At 37.6% G+C, this 21,391-nt stretch overlaps 1 protein-coding gene across 2 annotated transcripts in view; it reads right to left on the reverse strand.

Moving 5' to 3' along the window:
• Positions 1-3,355: 3,355 nt before the first annotated feature.
• rnf144b (ring finger protein 144B) overlaps positions 3,356-21,391 on the reverse strand; it is a 35,592-nt gene continuing 17,556 nt past the window's right edge. For both annotated transcript variants that reach the window (XM_062063694.1, XM_062063693.1), the window contains 6 exons: positions 19,612-19,716; positions 18,587-18,647; positions 13,783-13,990; positions 9,175-9,304; positions 8,988-9,077; positions 3,356-3,987 (listed from right to left, as the gene is read on the reverse strand). In XM_062063694.1, coding sequence (XP_061919678.1) covers positions 3,745-3,987; positions 8,988-9,077; positions 9,175-9,304; positions 13,783-13,990; positions 18,587-18,647; positions 19,612-19,716 — 837 coding nt within the window. In that variant the 3' untranslated portion in view covers positions 3,356-3,744. The remainder of the gene's footprint in view (positions 3,988-8,987; positions 9,078-9,174; positions 9,305-13,782; positions 13,991-18,586; positions 18,648-19,611; positions 19,717-21,391) is intronic.

A 21,391-nucleotide genomic window follows, 5' to 3' on the forward strand; every position in this document is an offset into this window, starting at 1 on the left:
TTTTATGTGGTCCAACACATCATTGTATGTGGTCCAACACATCATTGTATGTGGTCCAACACATCATTGTATCAATCAATCAATCAATGTTTATTTATATAGCCCTAAATCACAAAAGTCTCAAAGGGCTGCACAAGCCACAACGACATCCTCGGCACAGAGCCCACACAAGGGACGTGGATGTGAATGTGAATGACAATGAGAAACCTTGGGGAGGATCGCATATGTGGATAACCCCTCCTCTAAGTACAGTCCCTGTATGTGGTCCAACACACCATTTTATGTGGTCCAACACACCATTTTATGTGGTCCAACACATCATTGTATGTGGTCCAACACACCATTTTATGTGGTCCAACACACCATTTTATGTGGTCCAACACATCATTTTATGTGGTCCAACACACCATTTTATGTGGTCCAACACATCATTGTATGTGGTCCAACACACCATTTTATGTGGTCCAACACACCATTTTATGTGGTCCAACACACCATTGTATGTGGTCCAACACACCATTTTATGTGGTCCAACACATCATTTTATGTGGTCCAACACATCATTTTATGTGGTCCAACACATCATTTTATGTGGTCCAACACACCATTTTATGTGGTCCAACACATCATTTTATGTGGTCCAACACACCATTGTATGTGGTCCAACACATCATTTTATGTGGTCCAACACATCATTTTATGTGGTCCAACACACCATTTTATGTGGTCCAACACATCATTTTATGTGGTCCAACACACCATTGTATGTGGTCCAACACACCATTTTATGTGGTCCAACACACCATTTTATGTGGTCCAACACATCATTTTATGTGGTCCAACACATCATTGTATGTGGTCCAACACATCATTTTATGTGGTCCAACACATCATTTTATGTGGTCCAACACATCATTTTAGGTGGCCCGCCACATAATTTTATGTTGTCCAGCATATCATTTTATGTGGCACGCCACATCATTTTAAGTGGTCCAACACATGATCCTAAGTGGTCCATCCATCCATTTTCTACCGCTTGTCCCTTTTGGGGTCGCGGGGGGTGCTGGAGCCTATCTCAGCTGCATTCGGGCGGAAGGCGGGGTACACCCTGGACAAGTGGTGGGCCAACTCAGAAGACATAATTTTACGTTGCTCAACAATTATATTTACAAACTTATATGGCCCGCCACATAATTTTTTGTGGCCCGCCACATAAATTTATGTGGTCCACAATGTAATTTTATGTGGCCAGCCACATCATTTTAAGTGGCCCAGCATCATTTCATGTGGCCCCCTGCAACATTTTACATGACCTGCCACATAATTTTCAGTGGTCCATGATGTCATTTTATGTGACCAGACACATAATTTTAAGTGGACCAACATAATTTTATGTGGCCCACTACATCATTTTATGTGGTCCACGATGTCTTTTTACGTGGCCTATACCACATAATTTGAAGTGGTCAAACATCATTTTATGTGGCCCAAAACATCATTTTACATTGCCCGCCACATAATTTTATGTTGTCCACGATGTCATTTTACGTGGCCTGACACATCATTTTAAGTGGTCCAACATCATTTTATGAGGCCCACTACATCATTTTACATAGCCCACCACATCATTTTCAGTGGTCCAACACACCACTTAATGTGGCCCGCCACATCATTTAAGTGTCCCACCACAACATTTTATGACCCACCACAACATTTTTAATGGTCGTCACATCATTTTACATGGTCCGTCACATTATTTTAATTGGCTCACCACTTCATTTTATGTAGCCCGCCACATCATTTTATGTGTTTCGTCACATCATTTTATGTGGTCTGTCACATTTTATCTGGCCTGCCAAAGTCCTGCATGCAATTGCAAAATGTGTTGCGCTTAAAAAATTATCTGATCATGCAAGGTGTTTCCAGATTTTTTTAAAATTAATTCTTAAAAATCTGCTTGTCATTGTGACTTATGATTTCAAAACAATTTTATCCATCATTCTATTTGTAAAAAATATATAATAATCAAAAACAGCTGCTTATGCAAATGGTCTAACGAGGCTATTATACGTATATTTTTGATGTAAATTCACTGTTACAAGCGGCCCTATGGGGACAGCCATGGTTTTGATGTGGTTCTCAATAAACACAAGTTTGACACCCCTGCACTACAGTAAAGAAATAGTGTCACAACCAACCCCATTTCCCCCTAAAGAACGCTCTGTTGATGCCTTCTTAGCATACGGGACAACACCTTCTAAATGCACAACATCAAAATGTTGATAGAACATATTACAGTACAAAAGACATCCAATAGTTTGTTTATTTCAGTAACAATGGCATTTTTAGAAAACATTTCACTGAGACACATTAACAGAAATTTCTTTTTAAGAGAAGACATAGTGAACATATATACATATTGAACAGATTTTACAAAAAATATTTTGGAGCCTTCAGTATACATACAGTATATATATATATATATATATATATATATATATATATATATATATATATATATATATATATATATATATATATATACTGTATATATATATATATATATATAATGTATATATATATATATATATATATATTCATATACTGTGTATATGTATATATATATATATATATATATATATATATATATATATATATATATATATACACTACCGTTCAAAAGTTTGGGGTCACATTGAAATGTCCTTATTTTTGAAGGAAAAGCACTGTACTTTTCAATGAAGATAACTTTAAACTAGTCTTAACTTTAAAAAAAATACAGTCTATACATTGCTAATGTGGTAAATGACTATTCTAGCTGCAAATGTCTGGTTTTTGGTGCAATATCTACATCGGTGTATAGAGGCCCATTTCCAGCAACTATCACTCCAGTGTTCTAATGGTACAATGTGTTTGCTCATTGGCTCAGAAGGCTAATTGATGATTAGAAAACCCTTGTGCAATCATGTTCACACATCTGAAAACAGTTTAGCTCATTACAGAAGCTACAAAACTGACCTTCCTTTGAGCAGATTGAGTTTCTGGAGCATCGCATTTGTGGGGTCAATTAAACGCTCAAAATGGCCAGAAAAAAAGAACTTTCATCTGAAACTCGACAGTCTATTCTTGTTCTTAAAAACGAAGGCTATTCCACAAAATTGTTTGGGTGACCCCAAACTTTTGAACGGTAGTATATATATATATATATATATATATATATATATATATATATATATATATATATATATATATATATATATATATATATATATATATATATATATATATATATATATATATATATATATATATATGTGTATGTATGTATACTGTACATACACATTAATATGCATATAATATGTGTGTATATATATATATATGTATTTACAGTATATATATATAAATGTATATACAGATTATATGTATGTACATACATACATACATACATACATGTTAGTGTACTAATCAACCCCTGACTTGTCTTACACGAATGATAGTGTACTCTTTTGCATTATCAAAGTACCTTTTTTTCCAAATCATATTGACAGTTATCAGTTGTTTTGATGCTAAATGAATTGAATAAACAAACCCAAGTCATCAGCAGGCACAGTAGTCTCAGGCACTTGAGCATCTAACTTATCTCTTTTGGCACATAAGGGAAGGGATTGAAGTGCATGTGCAAGAAGCAATCTCACACATCTACTGCCAACATTCAAACACACCAGAGCATGGTTCTGATGCTGATTATGTCGACTTGTTGATGACATCTCTATCAGGGCCATAATCTTGCATATGCATGAAGGTGATCGGATGTGGTGGAGTCTGGTTGGCTAAAGCCTGTCTTCTTTTTCTGTGTCTTCTTCTTAATCTTATTTTTCTGCGCTGTTCATGGATTGCATATGCAGCACAGATACATGGTGAGGCCAGCAGGAGGAGAGGAGAAGTTACCAGCACCACAATGGTGACCCCCACAAGGAGACCCACCACCTGAGGAGCAACAAACCAAAGGATACATTACAATATATATAGCAGAGAAATATGCATTTAAAGTATAATGCACAACATGTTTAAGCAGTAGTGTTGTGGTTGCTCAGCAATAAATAAGTCGATAATAAGCGGCTGATAATAATACAAGAAGAATGGAATATACAGCTCATTGCTTGAATGTTTCATTGTGATTATATAGCGATTATCTTATTACAAAACCCAAAACCAGTGAATTTGGCATGTTGTGTAAATCGTAAATAAAAACAGAATACAATGATTTGCAAATCCTTTTAACCTATATTCAATTGAATACACTGGCAAGACAAGATACTTAAAGTTCGAACTGAGAAACGTTATTTTTTTTGCAAATATTAGCTCATTTGGAATTTGATGCCTGCAACATGTTTCAAAAAAGCTGGCACAAGTGGCAAAAAAGACTGAGAAAGTTGAAGAATGCTCATCAAACACTTACTTAGGCCTGAGCTCATCTAAGATGGGCTCATGCAAAGTGGAAAAGTGTTCTGTGGACTCGTCAGACCACAGAACATGCATCGCAATTTGAAGCTTAAAATACTACAATGGAGACCCCGGACTTCTGAACAACTTAAGCTGTACATCAAGCAAAAATGGGAAATAATTCCACCTTAAAAAGCTTCAAAAATTGGTCTCCTCCCAAACGTTTACTGAGTGTTGTTAAAAGGAAAGGCCATGTAACACAGTGGTAAAAATGGCCCTGTGCCAACTTTTCTGCAATGTGTTGCTGCCATTAAATTCTAAGTTAATGATCATTTGCAAAAAAAAATTAAGTTTCTCAGTTCGAACAGTAAACATCTTATCTTTGCAGTGTATTCAATTGAATATAAATTGAAAAGGATTCGCATATCATTGTATTCTGTTTTTATTTATGATTTACACAACGTGCCAACTTCACTGGTTTTGGGTTTTGTAGTACAGTTGCACTTGGAATCAATTAATGAAGTTTGTACATTGCTAAAAATGGAACTGTAGGCCCAATTCAATGTAAAAAGTCTTCATTTGTAGCTTGGAAATTAGCTTATGTTAAAGGGGTCATATGATGATTGCTTTAATTTCTCAAAACATTTCCTAGTGGTCATTCACAACCCCTATGTAAGACAAGAAGACATATGTAATTATTATATTATCTATTATAATTTCTAATACACAGCAACTACGAGGTGGCTAACAATGAAGCTAATGGAAGAAATTTAATGCACACATAAAGCCTTTAAAAAAAACAGAAAACCGCCCTTTATTTACATTTCGTAACCTGAATATTAACCAAGCATTAGCGATAATGTTAAGCGGAACTACTTTTAGCGGTGACGTGATCACACAGAGGTAACTAGCTTATGCAGCTATTAAAATACTGAGCCGGTGAAAGTTAATGCTAGATCATAAATCAAGCCTGCCACTTGTGTCCATAAACCGGTCTGTATAACAAAAGCTATGCAAAATTTGACCAAAGACCCAGCATTACATGTTATGTAGACCACAAGGAAATGTTTTAAATTTAGAAAAAAATCAAAATAGGTCCCCTTTACAGCATTACAATTAGACAAGAGATAGCTCTTATCTCAATATACTCTTAAGTTGGGCCACTCTTAAATTGAAGTACTGTACTAAAACAACAATGTGTGACATTGCTTTACTCAACTTACCTGACAGTTTTTTACATGACATGTCATCAGAAAATCCACTGTAATCCTTTATTGGAAAGCAGAAGTTTGCTTTTGGTGCAAATAGGGAGGGAATTGCTCTTCACGGGCAAACACAAAGTATTACCGTTTGCAGCGGTTCCATAATGTTGGCGATGTTGGAGGTCGTTGTAGTCTTGATGTAAAATGTCAGGTCATTCTTATGTATTAATGACCTTTCTTAATATACGCCTCAGGTTAGTGTCCTTCATTCCAAACAGTGTGGGTGTAATGTTGACATACTTTTACTAATGTAATAAAATGAATAAATTAACTGCTGTGCACCAACGGTAAAATCTAATTATGTGCCAACAATAGAGCAAGACACAGACGCAAATGAGGTAATAATGGTGTTTAATAAAGTGCTTTTACAGGCAGGCGTAAAACTTTGCTAATTAAAAGATGATTTGCTGCACTATACTTAAACTCTGCACACACTTGACCGTTGTTCTAAGACTACAAGAGGAGCAAAGATCTACAGGGTGGCTGAAAAGTAACTCCTATATGAAAATAAATGTACGTTTTTAATTTAAAATAATAATAATACAATTAACATACCCTAGGAGAATTTATGATTTCTTGGCCATTCTTCAGAGAATATGAATGATAACACAAAAACCTTTCTTCCACTCATGCTTAATGGTTGTGTGAAGCTATTTATTGGCAAACAACTGTGTTTACTCTTTTTAAATCAAAATGAAAAAAGAAAGTACCAAAATGACCCTGATCAAAAGTTTTCATACCCCAGTGACTTTGATCTGATAACATGCACAACAGTTGACACAAACAGGTTTGAATGGCTAATCAATGTTCCAATCCTCACCTGTGACATGTTTGTTTGTAATTAATGTGTGTGTATAAAAGGTCAGTGAGTTTCCGGGCTTCTGACAGACCATTGCATCTTTCATCCAGTGCTGCACAGATGTTTCTGGGTTCTGAATCATGGGGAAGGCAAAATAATTGTCAAAGGATCTGCGAGAAAAGGTAATTGAACTGCATAAAACAGGAAAGCGGTATAAAAAGATATCCAAGGATTTGGGAATGCCAATCAGCAGTGTTCAAACGCTGATTAAGAAGTGGAAAATGAGGGATTCAGGTAGACCAGCAAAGATTTCAGCCACAACTGCCAGGAAAATTGTTCGAGATGCAAAGAAAAATCCACAAATAACTTCAGCTGAAATACAGGACTATCTGAAAAATTGTGATGTGGCTGTTTCAAGATGCACAATAAGGAGGCACTTGAAGAAAAATGGGATGCATGGTCAAGTCGCCAGAAGAAAGCCATTTCTGCGCAAATGTCACAAAGTATCCGGCTTACATTACGCCAAACAGCACAGAGACAAGCCTCAAAACTTAGCCATTCAGACCTGTTTGTGTCAACTTTTGTGCATGTTATCAGATCAAAGTCACTGGGGTATGTAAACTTTTGATCAGTTTCATTTGGGTACTTTCTTGTGTAATTTTGATTTAAAAAGAGTAAACACAGTTGTTTGCCAATAAATAGCTTCACACAACCATTAAGCATGAGTGGAAGAAAGGTTTTTGTGTTGTCATTCATATTCTCTAAAGAATGGCCAAGAAATCATAAATTCTCCAAGGGTATGTAAACTTATGAGCACGACTGTATATTACATTTTAAATGTATTTATCTAATAGAGGGACAGAACACATTAGTGAACATTCCTGTAAATGTGTCAATATGAGCCATATAGCTCATTTTCAACTATGGTCCCTGAGCAAGGTATATAAGGATTACAACAATTAATGGCAATACGATTTATGCATAAAATACATATAAAAATGTGAGCACCGCTTTGTATCTTTAATATATGGCTTGTTTATGTTTTCCGAAGAACTTGAAAGTTGAATATAAGAAGGTATGTCTTTCCTGGTGATATCGGTTGACACCAATTCTGGTGCCCGTATTGAATGTTAAAATCTCATGTTAAAATATATCTATTCATCATACAAATTACACTTGATAAATACATGTTCTCAATCCCCCTCTGTATTAAAAATGACACTAAGAATGGCAGTTGTGTTGTTTTACATCTATGAATAGCATTTAGTTTGGAGAGGAGGTGCACATTCGTTGAACAATACAATTATTTGCTCAGCTCCACTGCATCTGTTTAATATTTGGAACCACTTTTAAACATCTTGACTGTTAAAGTGAACATTCTCACGGCACACTGACAAAGCTTAACCTATTATTACTATAACAATCTACAAGGTTCATATAGTTGGCTTCTCTTTCTTCCCCTCCATTTATCTGCTTTCTTTTGTATTTGAAGTTATCATTACATATACTGTATGTATTGTTGCATATGAACAATTGTATTGTTGATAATTGAGGTAATTATTGTTATTATTATCAATAGTGCTATTTCTATCTGTATTTGTATTGCTCCATTTGTAGTGTAATAATGTTCATTGTCATTTCTGTATTATTATTTATTTCACTAACTGCTTCTTTGCTATCACTTTTACCATCATATTTGTACATATCCTATTTGCTGATGTTGTTCTGTTGTTGTTGTTATTGTTATTGTTGTGGTCTCTCTGTCTTATCGCCCTCTTGTCCCCGCAATTTCCCCCTCTGTCTTCCTTTTTTTCTCTTTCTATCCCCTCCTGCTCCGGCTCGGGTGCACCAAATAATAATATAAATCCATTTATTAAAGTCAAATACAAATAAGGCAACAAGAGAAGTATCCCACACTTCTCTTTTGTAAAGTAAATTTGTACCGCCGATATGGGCATCTACATCAACTATATGATTTGCCTGAGTAGCTGGGCAGGACAAAAATAAAAAATAAAATAAAATGAACATTCTCATTCAATAGCCCTTCAGAAACTATTCATGTTTTTGCATAGCCTGAAATGTAAATTAAATTGCTGAGTCAGAAGGTTGATTGCTTATATTGTTGAATATGAGACGACAGTTGAGGGCAAGAAATTTAGCTATGGAGTGATTATGACGGCTTAATGTCTGATAAAGGATACTTATAGACACACGGGTGTGCGACAACAAACCAGACCACACGCTTTTGAGTGACATGATCAGATTACTGAAGTGTCACACTAGAAAACAACATTTGTGCAGCTTGTGCACTACTCTTATGACCTGTAATAGGAGTCTGGTCAGTGCATTACAGGGATTATGCATCGGCGCCGTACTATATGCAGGCTGTTTCATGTATTGTTTACCATATTTGCTCAGTTTCAGCCCAGCAAGCCTTAGTTTGTTTGCCAAATGACAAGTTGGTGTTGTGTGAGCTGCTTTACCTTGGTTCTGCCCCACATAAGCATGGCTCTGGAGTGGCCGAGTTTGTTTCTGCATGACCCCTTATCGTAATGCCTGAGGAAAATATCACCCTATAATTTGAAAACACACATGTTAAGACAAGAAAATGCTCCTGTGTGATATCATAAAGGTGTTTTTTTTGTTTTTTTTAGTAAATACAGGACTCACTTTTAAATTTTGCAGGCAATGCCAACAGAATATGTGCTTGCAGCATTTGCACACCATCTGTGCACAGCCCTGGTTCCTCTCGATATAGACGCCACACTTTGGACACTGTTTGATGGGCAGCTCGGAGTGGCTGGCACATTACATGTGGATGAAAGGAGGAGACGAGAGATGTCAAACATTGGGGGCGAGCAAGAGCACTAAATCACAGCAGCAGACAGCACAGTCCTGGCTGGGTCAGTGCTCGTGTGGAACTGGGTTATTTATTTTAGGAGTCAGACGGGGACATTTTGAGAGCACTATTTAAGGCAAAGCCCTTCTTGATTTAAACAACAACCATCCGTCCATTTACTGTACATCTAATACTGTTCAAGGTTACGGTAAAGAAAGGGCCTAACCCAACTGCATGTTTGACTCGTCACCTGTCAATCACAGGTCTGACACCAAAGACAATATACTCACATTGAAACTTACAATTTAAGATACACATGCGCCCTATTCATTTTGCTCCAAAGTCCTGACTAAAGAACTTTATTATTATTTATTTATTTACTATTATTTATTAGTATTATTTGTTAAATGTGGACCACCACAGATACGGTATTTTTCGGACTATAAGGCGCACTTAAAATCCTTAAATTTTCTTTAAAATCGACAGTGCGCCTTATAACCCGGTGCGCCTAATGTACGGAATAATTCTGGTTGTGCTTACCGACCTCGAAGCAATTTTATTTAGTAAATAATGATAAATGGGTTATACTTGTATAGCGCTTTTCTACCTTCAAGGTACTCAAAGCGCTTTGACAGTATTTCCACATTCACCCATTCACACACTGATGGAGGGAGCTGCCATGCAAGGCGCTACCAACACCCATCAGGAGCAAGCGTGAAGTGTCTTGCCCAAGGACACAACGGACGTGACTAGGATGGCAGAAGGTGGGGATTGAACCCCAGTAACCAGCAACCCTCCGATTGCTGGCACGGCCACTCTACCAACTTCGCCACGCCGTCCCATAGTACATGGTGTAATGATAAGTGTGACCAGTAGATGGCAGTCACACATAAGAGATACATGTAGACTGCAGTATGACGCCAGTAAACACCAACATTTTAAATGTTCCATTGAAAATAAAGAACATTACACACGGCACTCAGAAATCTGTCAAAATGTTTTAGTATGACTTTGAAGCAGCACCGCTTGATGGCTTGTCGGCCCATTACGGCTACCGTAGTCAGAGATACAAGTATTACTATGGTGTGTGTATAAGGACCGCAAAATGGCACCCATTAGCAGACATATTATCTGGTGTTTTGTTTCACAATATTATGCAAAACCAACTTTTCTTACCTTCGGGTACCTGCTGATGTGTATATGAGATCTGCGTAAGTCCTGAAAATTTGCGCAAGTCCGCCATTGTAGTCCGTGCCGACGCCGTAGTCGATAAGCTTCTTTTTTTTCACTATCTTATATATATTAGAGAGTTCCGGTCGGACGTTTTTTCACGGGACACATTTCCAGCGTTGTTGTTGCACTAGTGAGCCACGGATGAGGATATGCTGCTCCGTTGTTGATTTAAGTAAAGTTTGAATGTCATTAAAACAGTTAGCTCCATCTTTTGACACTTCTTCCACTCCCGTCCTTGCCCGCTAGTCCACGACCGCCCACAAAACGGCGCATCCTGAAGCGACTGTCAGAAAGCGACTTAAAGATGGTCTGTAAAACATCATCTATGCAACATTTTGACCAAAGAACCACCATTACATGTTATGTAGACCAGTGGTCCCCAACCTTTTTGTAACTGCGGACCGGTCAACGCTTGAAAATTTGGGGGTGGGGGGGAATGTTTTTTTTTTTGGTCATAAAAAAATACAATCATGTGTGCTTACGGACTGTATCCCTGCAGTCTGTATTGATCTACATTGATATATAATGTAGGAACCAGAAATATTAATAACAGAAAGAAACAACCCTTTTGTGCGAATGAGTGTGAATGAGTATAAATGGGGGAGGGAGGTTTTTTGGGTTGGTGCACTAATTGTAAGTGTATCTTGTGTTTTTTATGTTGATTTAATAAAAAATAAAAAATAAAAAAATAACAAAATGTAAACAATTATTTTTATTTTTTTTAATCTCTTGTGCGGCCCGGTACCAATCGATCCACGGACTGGTACCGGTGGCTGGGGACCACTGATGTACGGGACGGCGTGGCGAAGTTGGTACAGTGGCCGTGCCAGCAATTGGAGGGTTGCTGGTTACTGGGGTTCAATCCTCACCTTCTACCATCCTAGTCACGTCCGTTGTGTCCTTGGGCAAGACACTTCACCCTTGCTCTTGATGGGTGCTGGTAGCGCCTTGCATGGCAGCTCCCTCCATCAGTGTGTGAATGGGTGAATGTGGAAATACTGTCAAAGCGCATTGAGTACCTTGAAGGTAGAAAAGCGCTATACAAGTATAACCCATTTATCATTTATCATTTATGATGTAGACCACAAGGAAATGTTTTAAATTTAGAAAAATATCATAATATGACCCCTTTAATGCGCTTTTTGTATGAAAAAATACCTGAATAGACCCGCTCATCAGCAGTGCGCCTTATAATCCGGCGCACCTTATAGTTCATAAAATACGGTAGATTTGGAGCTAACCCTTTGTCCTTGCTCATAAATACATTTTGAGCACATGAACTTGTCATTACAACTCTGTACAGTAGGTGGTCGCTTCTTATCACACCGCATACTCACCTCATCTGCCAGAGAAGAAGAAGACATGGCAGGAGGGATTAGTGTTGCCGATTTATGGCCTGATTTACCAAGATCCAAATATAGCGTGCTAAACAGCATGTGCAAAAAGTTAGGGCTGCACAATTAATCGAATTTTAATCGTGATCACGATTTTGGCCGCTACGATTAAATGAGGGTGATCGTCGCGGCGATATTAACATTTAAAAAAAAGGCTCCGCTGCATATCAATTCAAGCACTTTCACAACCAACAACCAACCACCAGGGGGCGACCGAATATGAGAGCGAGTAAGAGTGAGTGAGAGGGTGACTGATGCTTGATCAAAAATAAATTCAGCAGGGATAGGCTCCAGCACCCTCTGTGACCCCGAGAGGGACAAAGGGATAGAGTAACCTGTAGAGTAACCCACACCTGCATGCCTCGCCGTTCTCTAGATATCATCCCGCCAGTTCCCGCAAACCCGGAAATGCAAGGCAAAGCTGCGTTGGTGTGCACATCCAAACTAATGATCGAGTTGCGGCAACAAGTTAAGCGTTAAAAACACTTTCCTTCTTTCCGCCGAGTGAAGCTAATAATTTAAATAGAGTTATGGTTGCTCACAGAGCGGGCCACCCGCCACCGGCTCAAAAGCCCAGACGGACAGCTATAACAGTGAGGTTGCCCGAAGTACAGACGACAATAACAACAACCGTGCACCGAGGGAGCCCATGTCCATCCTCCTCTCAAAGACGCACATAAGTGCGTTTTATTTGGCAAAGACATATGTCCTATATATACTGTGAGCAGTGCAGTGTGTTCCTTCTATAGTATATTTCTCCCGGCGGTGCCCGTGACCCGTTCTGTGTCGCCTTAGAAATGTTGGAGACTGGGTAGCGCTTTAGTAGGCAGACTTTACTACCTCCACCAAACAGGCTATGTTTTCGCCAGGGTTTGTTGCAACAAAACTCAAAAAGTTATAGATGGATTTTGATGAAATGTTCAGGAAATGTTAATAAAAACAATTCATCTTATTTACTACGAACACACTTTTCTCTGGAATGCTTCCTCCATTTCTCCCCTTTATGGAGTTCCACGTCCCTACCTTGCCGGTCCCACGCTGTGCAGAGGATTATGAGAGATGTAGTTTATTTTCAGACCGACAAATGCAAAAGTTTTTGTTTGATACCGGCATTATTGTGAGGATTTTGAAACCGCAATACCGTGGCATCTACAATACTGTTGCATCCCTAGTTAATTGCATAATAAAAAAAAATCTGATTAGTAATGATGGTGGATTAATCCACATTAAAGATATATTTTGATGGCCTTCCTTTCTAAGCAAGCTATTAAGAAGGTGGGCATCATAAAATTCAACAGTCCCAAAGGACACCAACCCTTATCCCTTATACCCTGAAATTATAGAAACTACATTTTTGCCCAAATACTTCTGCACTAAAGTGTTATCTCCTTCCTGCTTCATCACGCTGCAGAGTGCACCGCTTCACTGCAGTACACAGCCTCTCTCTGTACAACCAGTTATCTGGCTGGGGGCCCACCCTCCTCCTTTCCTTCCCTTGGCGCGCACACACAATGGAATCCCACTATCACTCAACGCCTCCATGGTGACATCACTCAGTCTGGCAGAATCGCAGCCCAGCCCGGGGTGGCACACAAATATGCTGCTTGTTGCACACACGAAGGACAGTTTCCAGCTATGTGTCACTACAAGGGGAATATTTCCCTCTCACATTTGCATAATTAGTCAAATAAGATGGATACAAATTATGTACTAACTTAAGGAATAGTCAACAGTCATAAGACGAACAAATCCTTCTGTGTATGCTCTGATGTAAAAAAAAATTCACAGATTTTCTATGACGGCCTGACTTACCTGCTTTCATTAGAGTGTGACATCATGGGCTGCAGCTCGGAACAGGTGTGGCCTCCCTGCCATGGTACCTTGCACTCGGAACAGAAGATGGTGTGACAAGTGGGACAGGGCACAGCGACGGCCTGGCCTTCAGAACTCAGCTGCACTGTGCACACAGCCTGGCAGTCGAACAGCGGGCACCAGGTTTTACTTGGGTCCAGGCTCACACCTGATGAGAGCATAGTGATTGTGAGTGTACATTCCAGGGTGTGTCAGGCTATGTACTGTAAATTCCGGACTAAAATCCGCTACTTTTTTCCTAAGCTTTGAACTCTGTGGCGTATAAATATTAATATAAATATTTATTTGCTGATGGCCATAATTAAGATTAGTTTATTTCAAAGGGGACAATGCAATTTCATAAAACACATGACTACACATGGTTAAAAAAGCCAGACTTAGCCAGAAGGCTAGTTTTCATCTGTAGTCCCCTGGCCATGGTGTAGAAAAGGCAGTAAAAATTACAATTTCAAAGAAAAAGAAAATAAAAAGAGAGAAAAAGGAAAAAAAGCACACAATACCTATATGATATAATAAAAAAATAAATACAACATCACAACATAACACTTATCTTAGCACTAAAACAGGCTCATCTTTTAGTGCTGGCAGTTGTAGACGTTGATAAGCCACATTTTCAATGCAAATAGTTTTTTAAAAAAACAAGCAAAAACACTGACATGGTGTGTTACTGTTTGTGCTACGGCGCCATCTTTTGGACGAGTTCGCTTACTGCAGGTGCTGCAGAGCCCTTCTGTTTAGAGCTTTTAACCGAAAGAACAAATGCCGTTCCGTCTTCGAGTTGTCCATAGCAATTTCTACTCGTATGGAATCTTCATTCATCACTTCAAGCATTATTTGTAAGTTTTACAATATAACTAAAACAATTCTTACTCACTATACCTACCCATGTGTGATGTCTGTAGGAGTGTTCTCATGCATATTTTTGTATATGCTATTGTAATGTCATGAACGTCATTAGCATTAGCTAATATGCTAACACTTTTACAAGTGTCTGTGTTGGTATTATTAACTTACAATGGCATTCTTTCTGTATTGTTAAAGTTTCGTAAATTCACCAAAACGCGGAGTTATTGAGTCGGGTTAGCTGATTGGAGACGATGACTTCTGTTTTGTTTGACCAGCCATTTTACTGCCGTGTTACAGACACCGTTTGGAAACAATTAAGGTATGTAAATAAATATTTACAAAAACTTTCTGTGTAAATAACTCTTTTCACAATGTATATATCTGCGGGTCATAGTCCGGTGCGGCTATTATATGAAAACAATTACTTTTTTTCTAAAATTTACCAGGTGCGGCTACTATATCGGTGCGCTTTATAGTCTGGAAAATACGCTGATATCATTTAAAGCAGTTGTTCTCCTTCCTGCACTGATTGACAACATTAACTGCAAGGTTTAATTAGATAAAAAACAACAGCTGTATAAAAAGCATTACAAGTATTTAAATAAGCGTGCCTAGTGTCTTTGGGGAGTTAAGACTCAAGTAGTAGATTAAGATAACGCCGCAAAAATGTAACTACACAAGAATCTACATAGTTTGAGCAATGTGCTCTTGCAAAATATGCCATTTACGACTTCAAGTATTTAAGAGATTATTTTCTGTAACTTGCTGGAGCAGAGCTGAAAAGAGGGAAGTGGGTGAGACGGACTTGCAGGGCTCTCAGCATTCCAAGAATGTGTAGTTCAGTGGTGCGACTTAGCATAGCCTCCAGCTAAGTGCCACCTCCAAAAAACCCAGTGCCTGTAGCCAAGGTCGCCAAAGACAGATTTCTAGAATGTTTTCATTGATCAAAAGGTAAAACTAAATACCGTGCTCATGTCGCCTAGATTGGGATTTATGTTCAGTTGGCATGGACGGGAGCCAAAAGTGACATTATTATGCAACAAATAATGCATGAACGAAATGTACTTTTAACAACACTTCATCACCAAGTTATTTTCAGGGAATTTTTGGGGGGAGTTTTGGCCATCTTCCACAATCCTTACAAGAGACAAGAACACATGCATTTCCATTTTTAGTACATCTAAATAGTGAAAAAAGGGTGGCTAACAATGTACGTAATTGAGATTCTACTATTCTGCCTATAAAGTCCTGTAAAAAACAAAAAAGCCAATAACCGCCAGCAATGTTCTATTTATATGCCGGGACCTGTATATTAACCAAGTTATAAGGGACAATATTGTTGCATTATTTTAAGAGCTAACCCTGAGGAACTACTTTTTCTGGCGTAGTAACACAGCAGCTCAGGCCACTACTAAGAGGTAGGCTAATACTAGCAATGAGAGCTGCTGCTGCATTGGCTTTGAGTTAGGAGAAGTTAATACTAGGTTCAGAATTATGCCAAGAAGTTGGTCAACTTTAAAATTCCACATGCGACCACATAATTTTCAGGACTGAAGTTGTTGATATGTCCAACTACCCTACGACGTCGCTCGGAAGGATCAGCATGCTGCTCGTTTACTTAGCATTTTTACCTGAGGAGTGAGGATTACGCTGAATTTACCAGCTCAATTTGTAGCACAAGCAGTGCTGAAAGATACAACCATCCCGTCAGTGCATCTCAGTGTGAGAACGGACATTGTAAGTCACAGTTTTGTTATGTTGGTATTTTGTTTTAGTACTAGTGCTACACAATTCTTAGTGATCCACTATAGCTGGAACTGCATAGCACCCAGCTTCTAAAACTTATAGTTCATCCTCCTTCTATTCAGTCTTAAAAAAAAGATTCTAAATCCTAATTTTTCCCAAAGTAGTCGTCACTGGCTCTTACGAAGTCTGCCATGATTAGTGGTAGTTGTAAGTAGCGTTCGTTGGTTGCTATGTGATCTGTGAATTCAATGCACCAAGGAAATAAGTTGCAGTAATGCTCAAAATGACCATAATACTGTAAATATTACATGTTACCATAAATGTAAAATTACTACTTGGTTACAGCTAGGGATGTTACGGTATGAAAATTTCTTATCACGGTTATTGTGACCCAAATTATCATGGTTAATATTATCGTAGTATTTTTAAATGTGCGACAATTTTCAAAAACTACTTATACTGAAATCTTTTTAAAAAAGAAGACAAACAACACATTCAAAATGTATGTATGTACCTCAAGTAGAACAATGAATGTCCATATGAAAACGAAACACACGCAATATAAACAAAGTAATATGGCAGAAACAAAATAACATAAATAAATAAAAATAAATGTGAAAATTGTGCAAGATGGCAACTTATGGACAGAAGGCGTAACTGCACTTTTTGTCCATATAGATAAAAATATTGTTCATGAATGAGATCTAGTCTTAACAGAGCTGCAGGATTATGGCAAAATAATAATCCCAATTTTTTTAAATCAATATTGAAATCATAATAATTCATTATGTTAGGTAAAACAGTGTTCGAGTGTGAACGCGATGCCTTCATGTGATTTGTAATGTCTAATAAAAAGGCTTTAGATAAACGTTATCCATATAGTTACATTTGATTTTTTGTTCATCAATAATATCAACTTGTCAGCTTTTTGCCATTACATGATGCTTGTATATCTATTTTTACATTTTCATGGAGAGAGGTATTCTTTTAAGTTATGCACATTTACATGTACTAAATGTATGTACATGTACATGCTGTATTGGGACATATCCATTAAGAGTTTGAGCAGAAATATGTTGTATACTACACACCATGAAACTTTAACAAAATGTTAGGACACATTAATGTTTGTTTAAGTAATAACTTTGTGAAATGAAAAAAACACAAGAAATGTAAAAAAAAAAAACATGGTGTTTACTTTTTGAAATCAATATAAAACACAAAGCAGTTTGGCTAATGAAGATAAAGTCAAATAAACAAGTTTTGTTCTTCACCAACACCATGTGGTTCAGTGCAACAGTTTGGCCAGCAAAAATGAACAGGACTGATACATTTTATATCAAATACACAATCTTTGTACCTCACTAACAACGCATGCTGCGTTCCATTCGATGAGATGACAAACATTTAGCTAGTATTGATGTTATTGGAAAACTGACAAAGTTAGCAGTTAATTAAAGACGAGTGACCATCCCAGTAAAGAAAAAACGGAAAGACTTTATAAACAAGTTGTGGCAACATTCCCTACTCATCGCCTGCTGCATGGTAACTCGGGCCAAATGTGTCTGTCTCCTATACTGTCCACACCTGTCATCTAGAAACAGCAGTGCGCTCTTAAACACACTCCGAGACCCCACGGAAGTAGAAGCGAGTGAAATCAAGTGAAAGGGAACATCTCCAGAGCAAAGTATGTGTAGTTGCCGCCATTTTTTCTCGAGCGTAACGCTTCCGTTTCCAGGAAGTAAGCAGTGTTGGTTAAAAAAAAAGTTTCTCCGGTAATTAAAAATTTAAACGGTATTACGAACCGTCTGGAATTTTACTGTGGTTTATCATTATACCGTTTACCGTTACATCCCTAGTTACAGCATGTATATAAAACATTGTTGGCAGTTTTTAGAGTGCTTTATAGGTAGAATACATAAATCCCCTTTAACTGTAATATTAGGCGCTTCTTGCTAGCGGTTTTGTTACTATTTAGAACATACTGAAATGGTGCGTTTGTTCTTGTCTCAAATAAGGATTATGGAAGTTCAGTTTTCATTTTAAAAAGTCTAGTATTTGTCAGCTAACGTTGAGTGCTGACAGTGAAGGAATTTCACATTAGTTAATTAGGTCGGATGTGAACCGCCTACTGAGAACCACTAAAACCCACCTCTCTCAAACTTTAAACGCTGATACATCTCCGCTTGATCCGCAGAGGCCAAGTCATCTATCTGGAACCAAACAAGTTTGGTCATGTTTGAGACACACACAGATCAGGCCACTAATAAAAATACTTTGTGTTGAAGATGGTCTGTTAGTGTAGACGTGTTGTGGTTAACTCCTGAAGTTTAATTAAATTATACATATGACAACTGAAATTATTTTATCTACACTCCTTGATTCCAATTAGAATTTGATTGTTTTTATGATAAATACATTTTATTATTTTTATTTAAATCATAATTATTTCATGATTATTGAATCTTTGTACGAATTGTGCTCAATAATTAAACCTATCTTGCCTTCTCCTGTGATTAGTTAATGCACAGGTCACATTTTCTTTATGCAATACTTTCTCTTCAAGTCAAAACCAAAACACTTGCTTAGGATGTGATTGCACTCAGCCATCATATCATATCATCTGTCCACAAAATAACTATGTCACATACTATACATACATTTGACATAATGTTAATTATATTGGATGAATTTATATGTCAATTAAACTATTATTTCACTTGAGATTACATATGAGGAAAATTTTATTTCGTATTCAGTAGTTTTGGTCAAAAATGTTTGCCATAAAAGATTCTCTGTAGCTTCCAATATTACTTTTAAGTTACAGATATTGTACTCTATTACTATTTAAAGAAACACACATTTCCAGTTTACGCAGTACTTAACAATAGTTAACCTAACCATTTGAAAACCATCACATTTTCTCACTCATAGGTTAGTTATTATTTTTCTATAGTTACTGTATGATTCCATAGTTACTTTCGCTTCTAGCTTTATCTTTGTGGCTCTTTTTTTACAACAGTGAAAAAAAGTTTTCTTTCAAGTGCCAACATGTTTTGGCTGAAATAGGATCCTACAGTTTGCTCACAAACTCTACTTTAGGTATTCATAGCTTTCGGTATTTGCTTTATATGGCATCTCTTGTGATGTAAATATGTTTTTATTGGTGAAGCGTACCTCCGTGTCCAGCAACACGCCCATGTTTCTGCAATCCATATCTGGACAGGTGACAGGTTCGCCCCCGCCCTCCTTGATAGCTAGCTCAACATACTGCTGCAGACACTAGCGGGATAGAAATGTCAAGTCAGCATTTATCAGTATTTGAAATAAGACAAACCAAATGTAGAAAATGTAAAAATACATACACATCTAGTGCTGGATTAAAAGGTAGTATGTTTCTCAAGTGTGAAAATATGGAAGCTTATTGGGTTGTATAAACATTGAATTGCACAACTGTCGACAGATTTGAGGAACAAGAAATAAAAAGATGTGAATGTGACTTATTGCGTAATATTCGACATTAAATCACATGCTCCCTTATGCAACATACTGAGATAGGAAATAAAACACAGGCAGGTGTCTTCCAAACATAGACAGCTAAAGTGTATGTTTAACTGATTTTTCCATAGTGTATTTCACAGCACTATATGTGATGGGTTGGAGGCGAGGACATTTAATTTGCATAACTGGCCATGTCGACATATTTAGAAAAAGAAAGTTGACCATTTACAGTACAGCATTTAAAGATCGACACATGCTTTCATGCCAGAGACCCCAAAATTCCCATCACTACATTTATTGCTAGTTGTTGGTTTTTTTTAAACATTATCTAGAGTACTCGCTAAATAGAGCAATAAAGTTGGCAACTCTCCCGCTGCAATTTACCACCCTTCTGTCATCTCATTCTCAGGCAGACCAAGTGCGGTTAAACTGTGTGTAGGCTTACGATGCACACCGCCGCCTGCTTTATGGAGTTGTAACGACGCGTTACATTTACAAACAGTCCCATCATAATGTGTTTTTGTGCGAAGGTGAAGCGGTAGCACCCATTCAATTTGGCGGTGAATGTATGGGAAACACTGCCCTATATCAACTGTCTAAGGGGGTTGTGTGCATGTGTGGGTGTGTGGGTGTGTGTGGTGTTTTGGACATATTTTAAAACATTATCTTTAAAAGAGGAACTGCATTTTTTTTAAGAATTTAGCCTCTCATTCACAATTCTTATGTGGGACAAGAACACATATTTTTCTGTTTTTTATGCATGCCAACTAGTAAATAAATGCAAGCAAACTCCACTTACAATGGAGCCTATGGAAGTTGTTCTATTCTGCCTATAAAGTGATTAAAAAACATCCAAACACCTCCATTAAGTTTTTTTATACTGTCCATGATGTAAGTCTATATGTAATGTGAAGTGAAGTGAAGTGAAGTAAAGTGAAGTGAATTATATTTATATAGCACTTTTCTCTAGTGACTCAAAGCGCTTTACATAGTGAAACCCAATATCTAAGTTACATTTAAACCAGTGTGGGTAGGACTGGGAGCAGGTGGGTAAAGTGTCTTGCCCAAGGACACAACAGCAGTGACAGTGATCGAACCTGGAACCCTCAAGTTGCTGGCACGACCGCTCTACCAACCAAGCTATACCACCCCCTAGTAGCAATGTAGTAGCAGGCACATATAATATACAATAACATTTCATATTTACATATTTTGATCATTTTAAGCATACGGAGGCGCATTAATTTAAAAAACGCACCAAAACGTTTGCTTTTTCCTTCGACAACATCACTGATTTAATACTTACTGCATAAATCATGGGAGCCAGCAAACATAATTAAACATCACTTACTGTACAATGTCTGCTGTTATTACGATGCCGACTGATAGGATGTTGATATGTTGAAGAATGACTCATAATTTTCGCGAAGAAAAAAAGTGGGTGCAACAAAGCGTC

The sequence above is a fragment of the Entelurus aequoreus genome, linkage group LG11 (genome assembly GCF_033978785.1).
Source record: "Entelurus aequoreus isolate RoL-2023_Sb linkage group LG11, RoL_Eaeq_v1.1, whole genome shotgun sequence".
In the NCBI taxonomy this organism is placed as follows: domain Eukaryota; kingdom Metazoa; phylum Chordata; class Actinopteri; order Syngnathiformes; family Syngnathidae; genus Entelurus; species Entelurus aequoreus.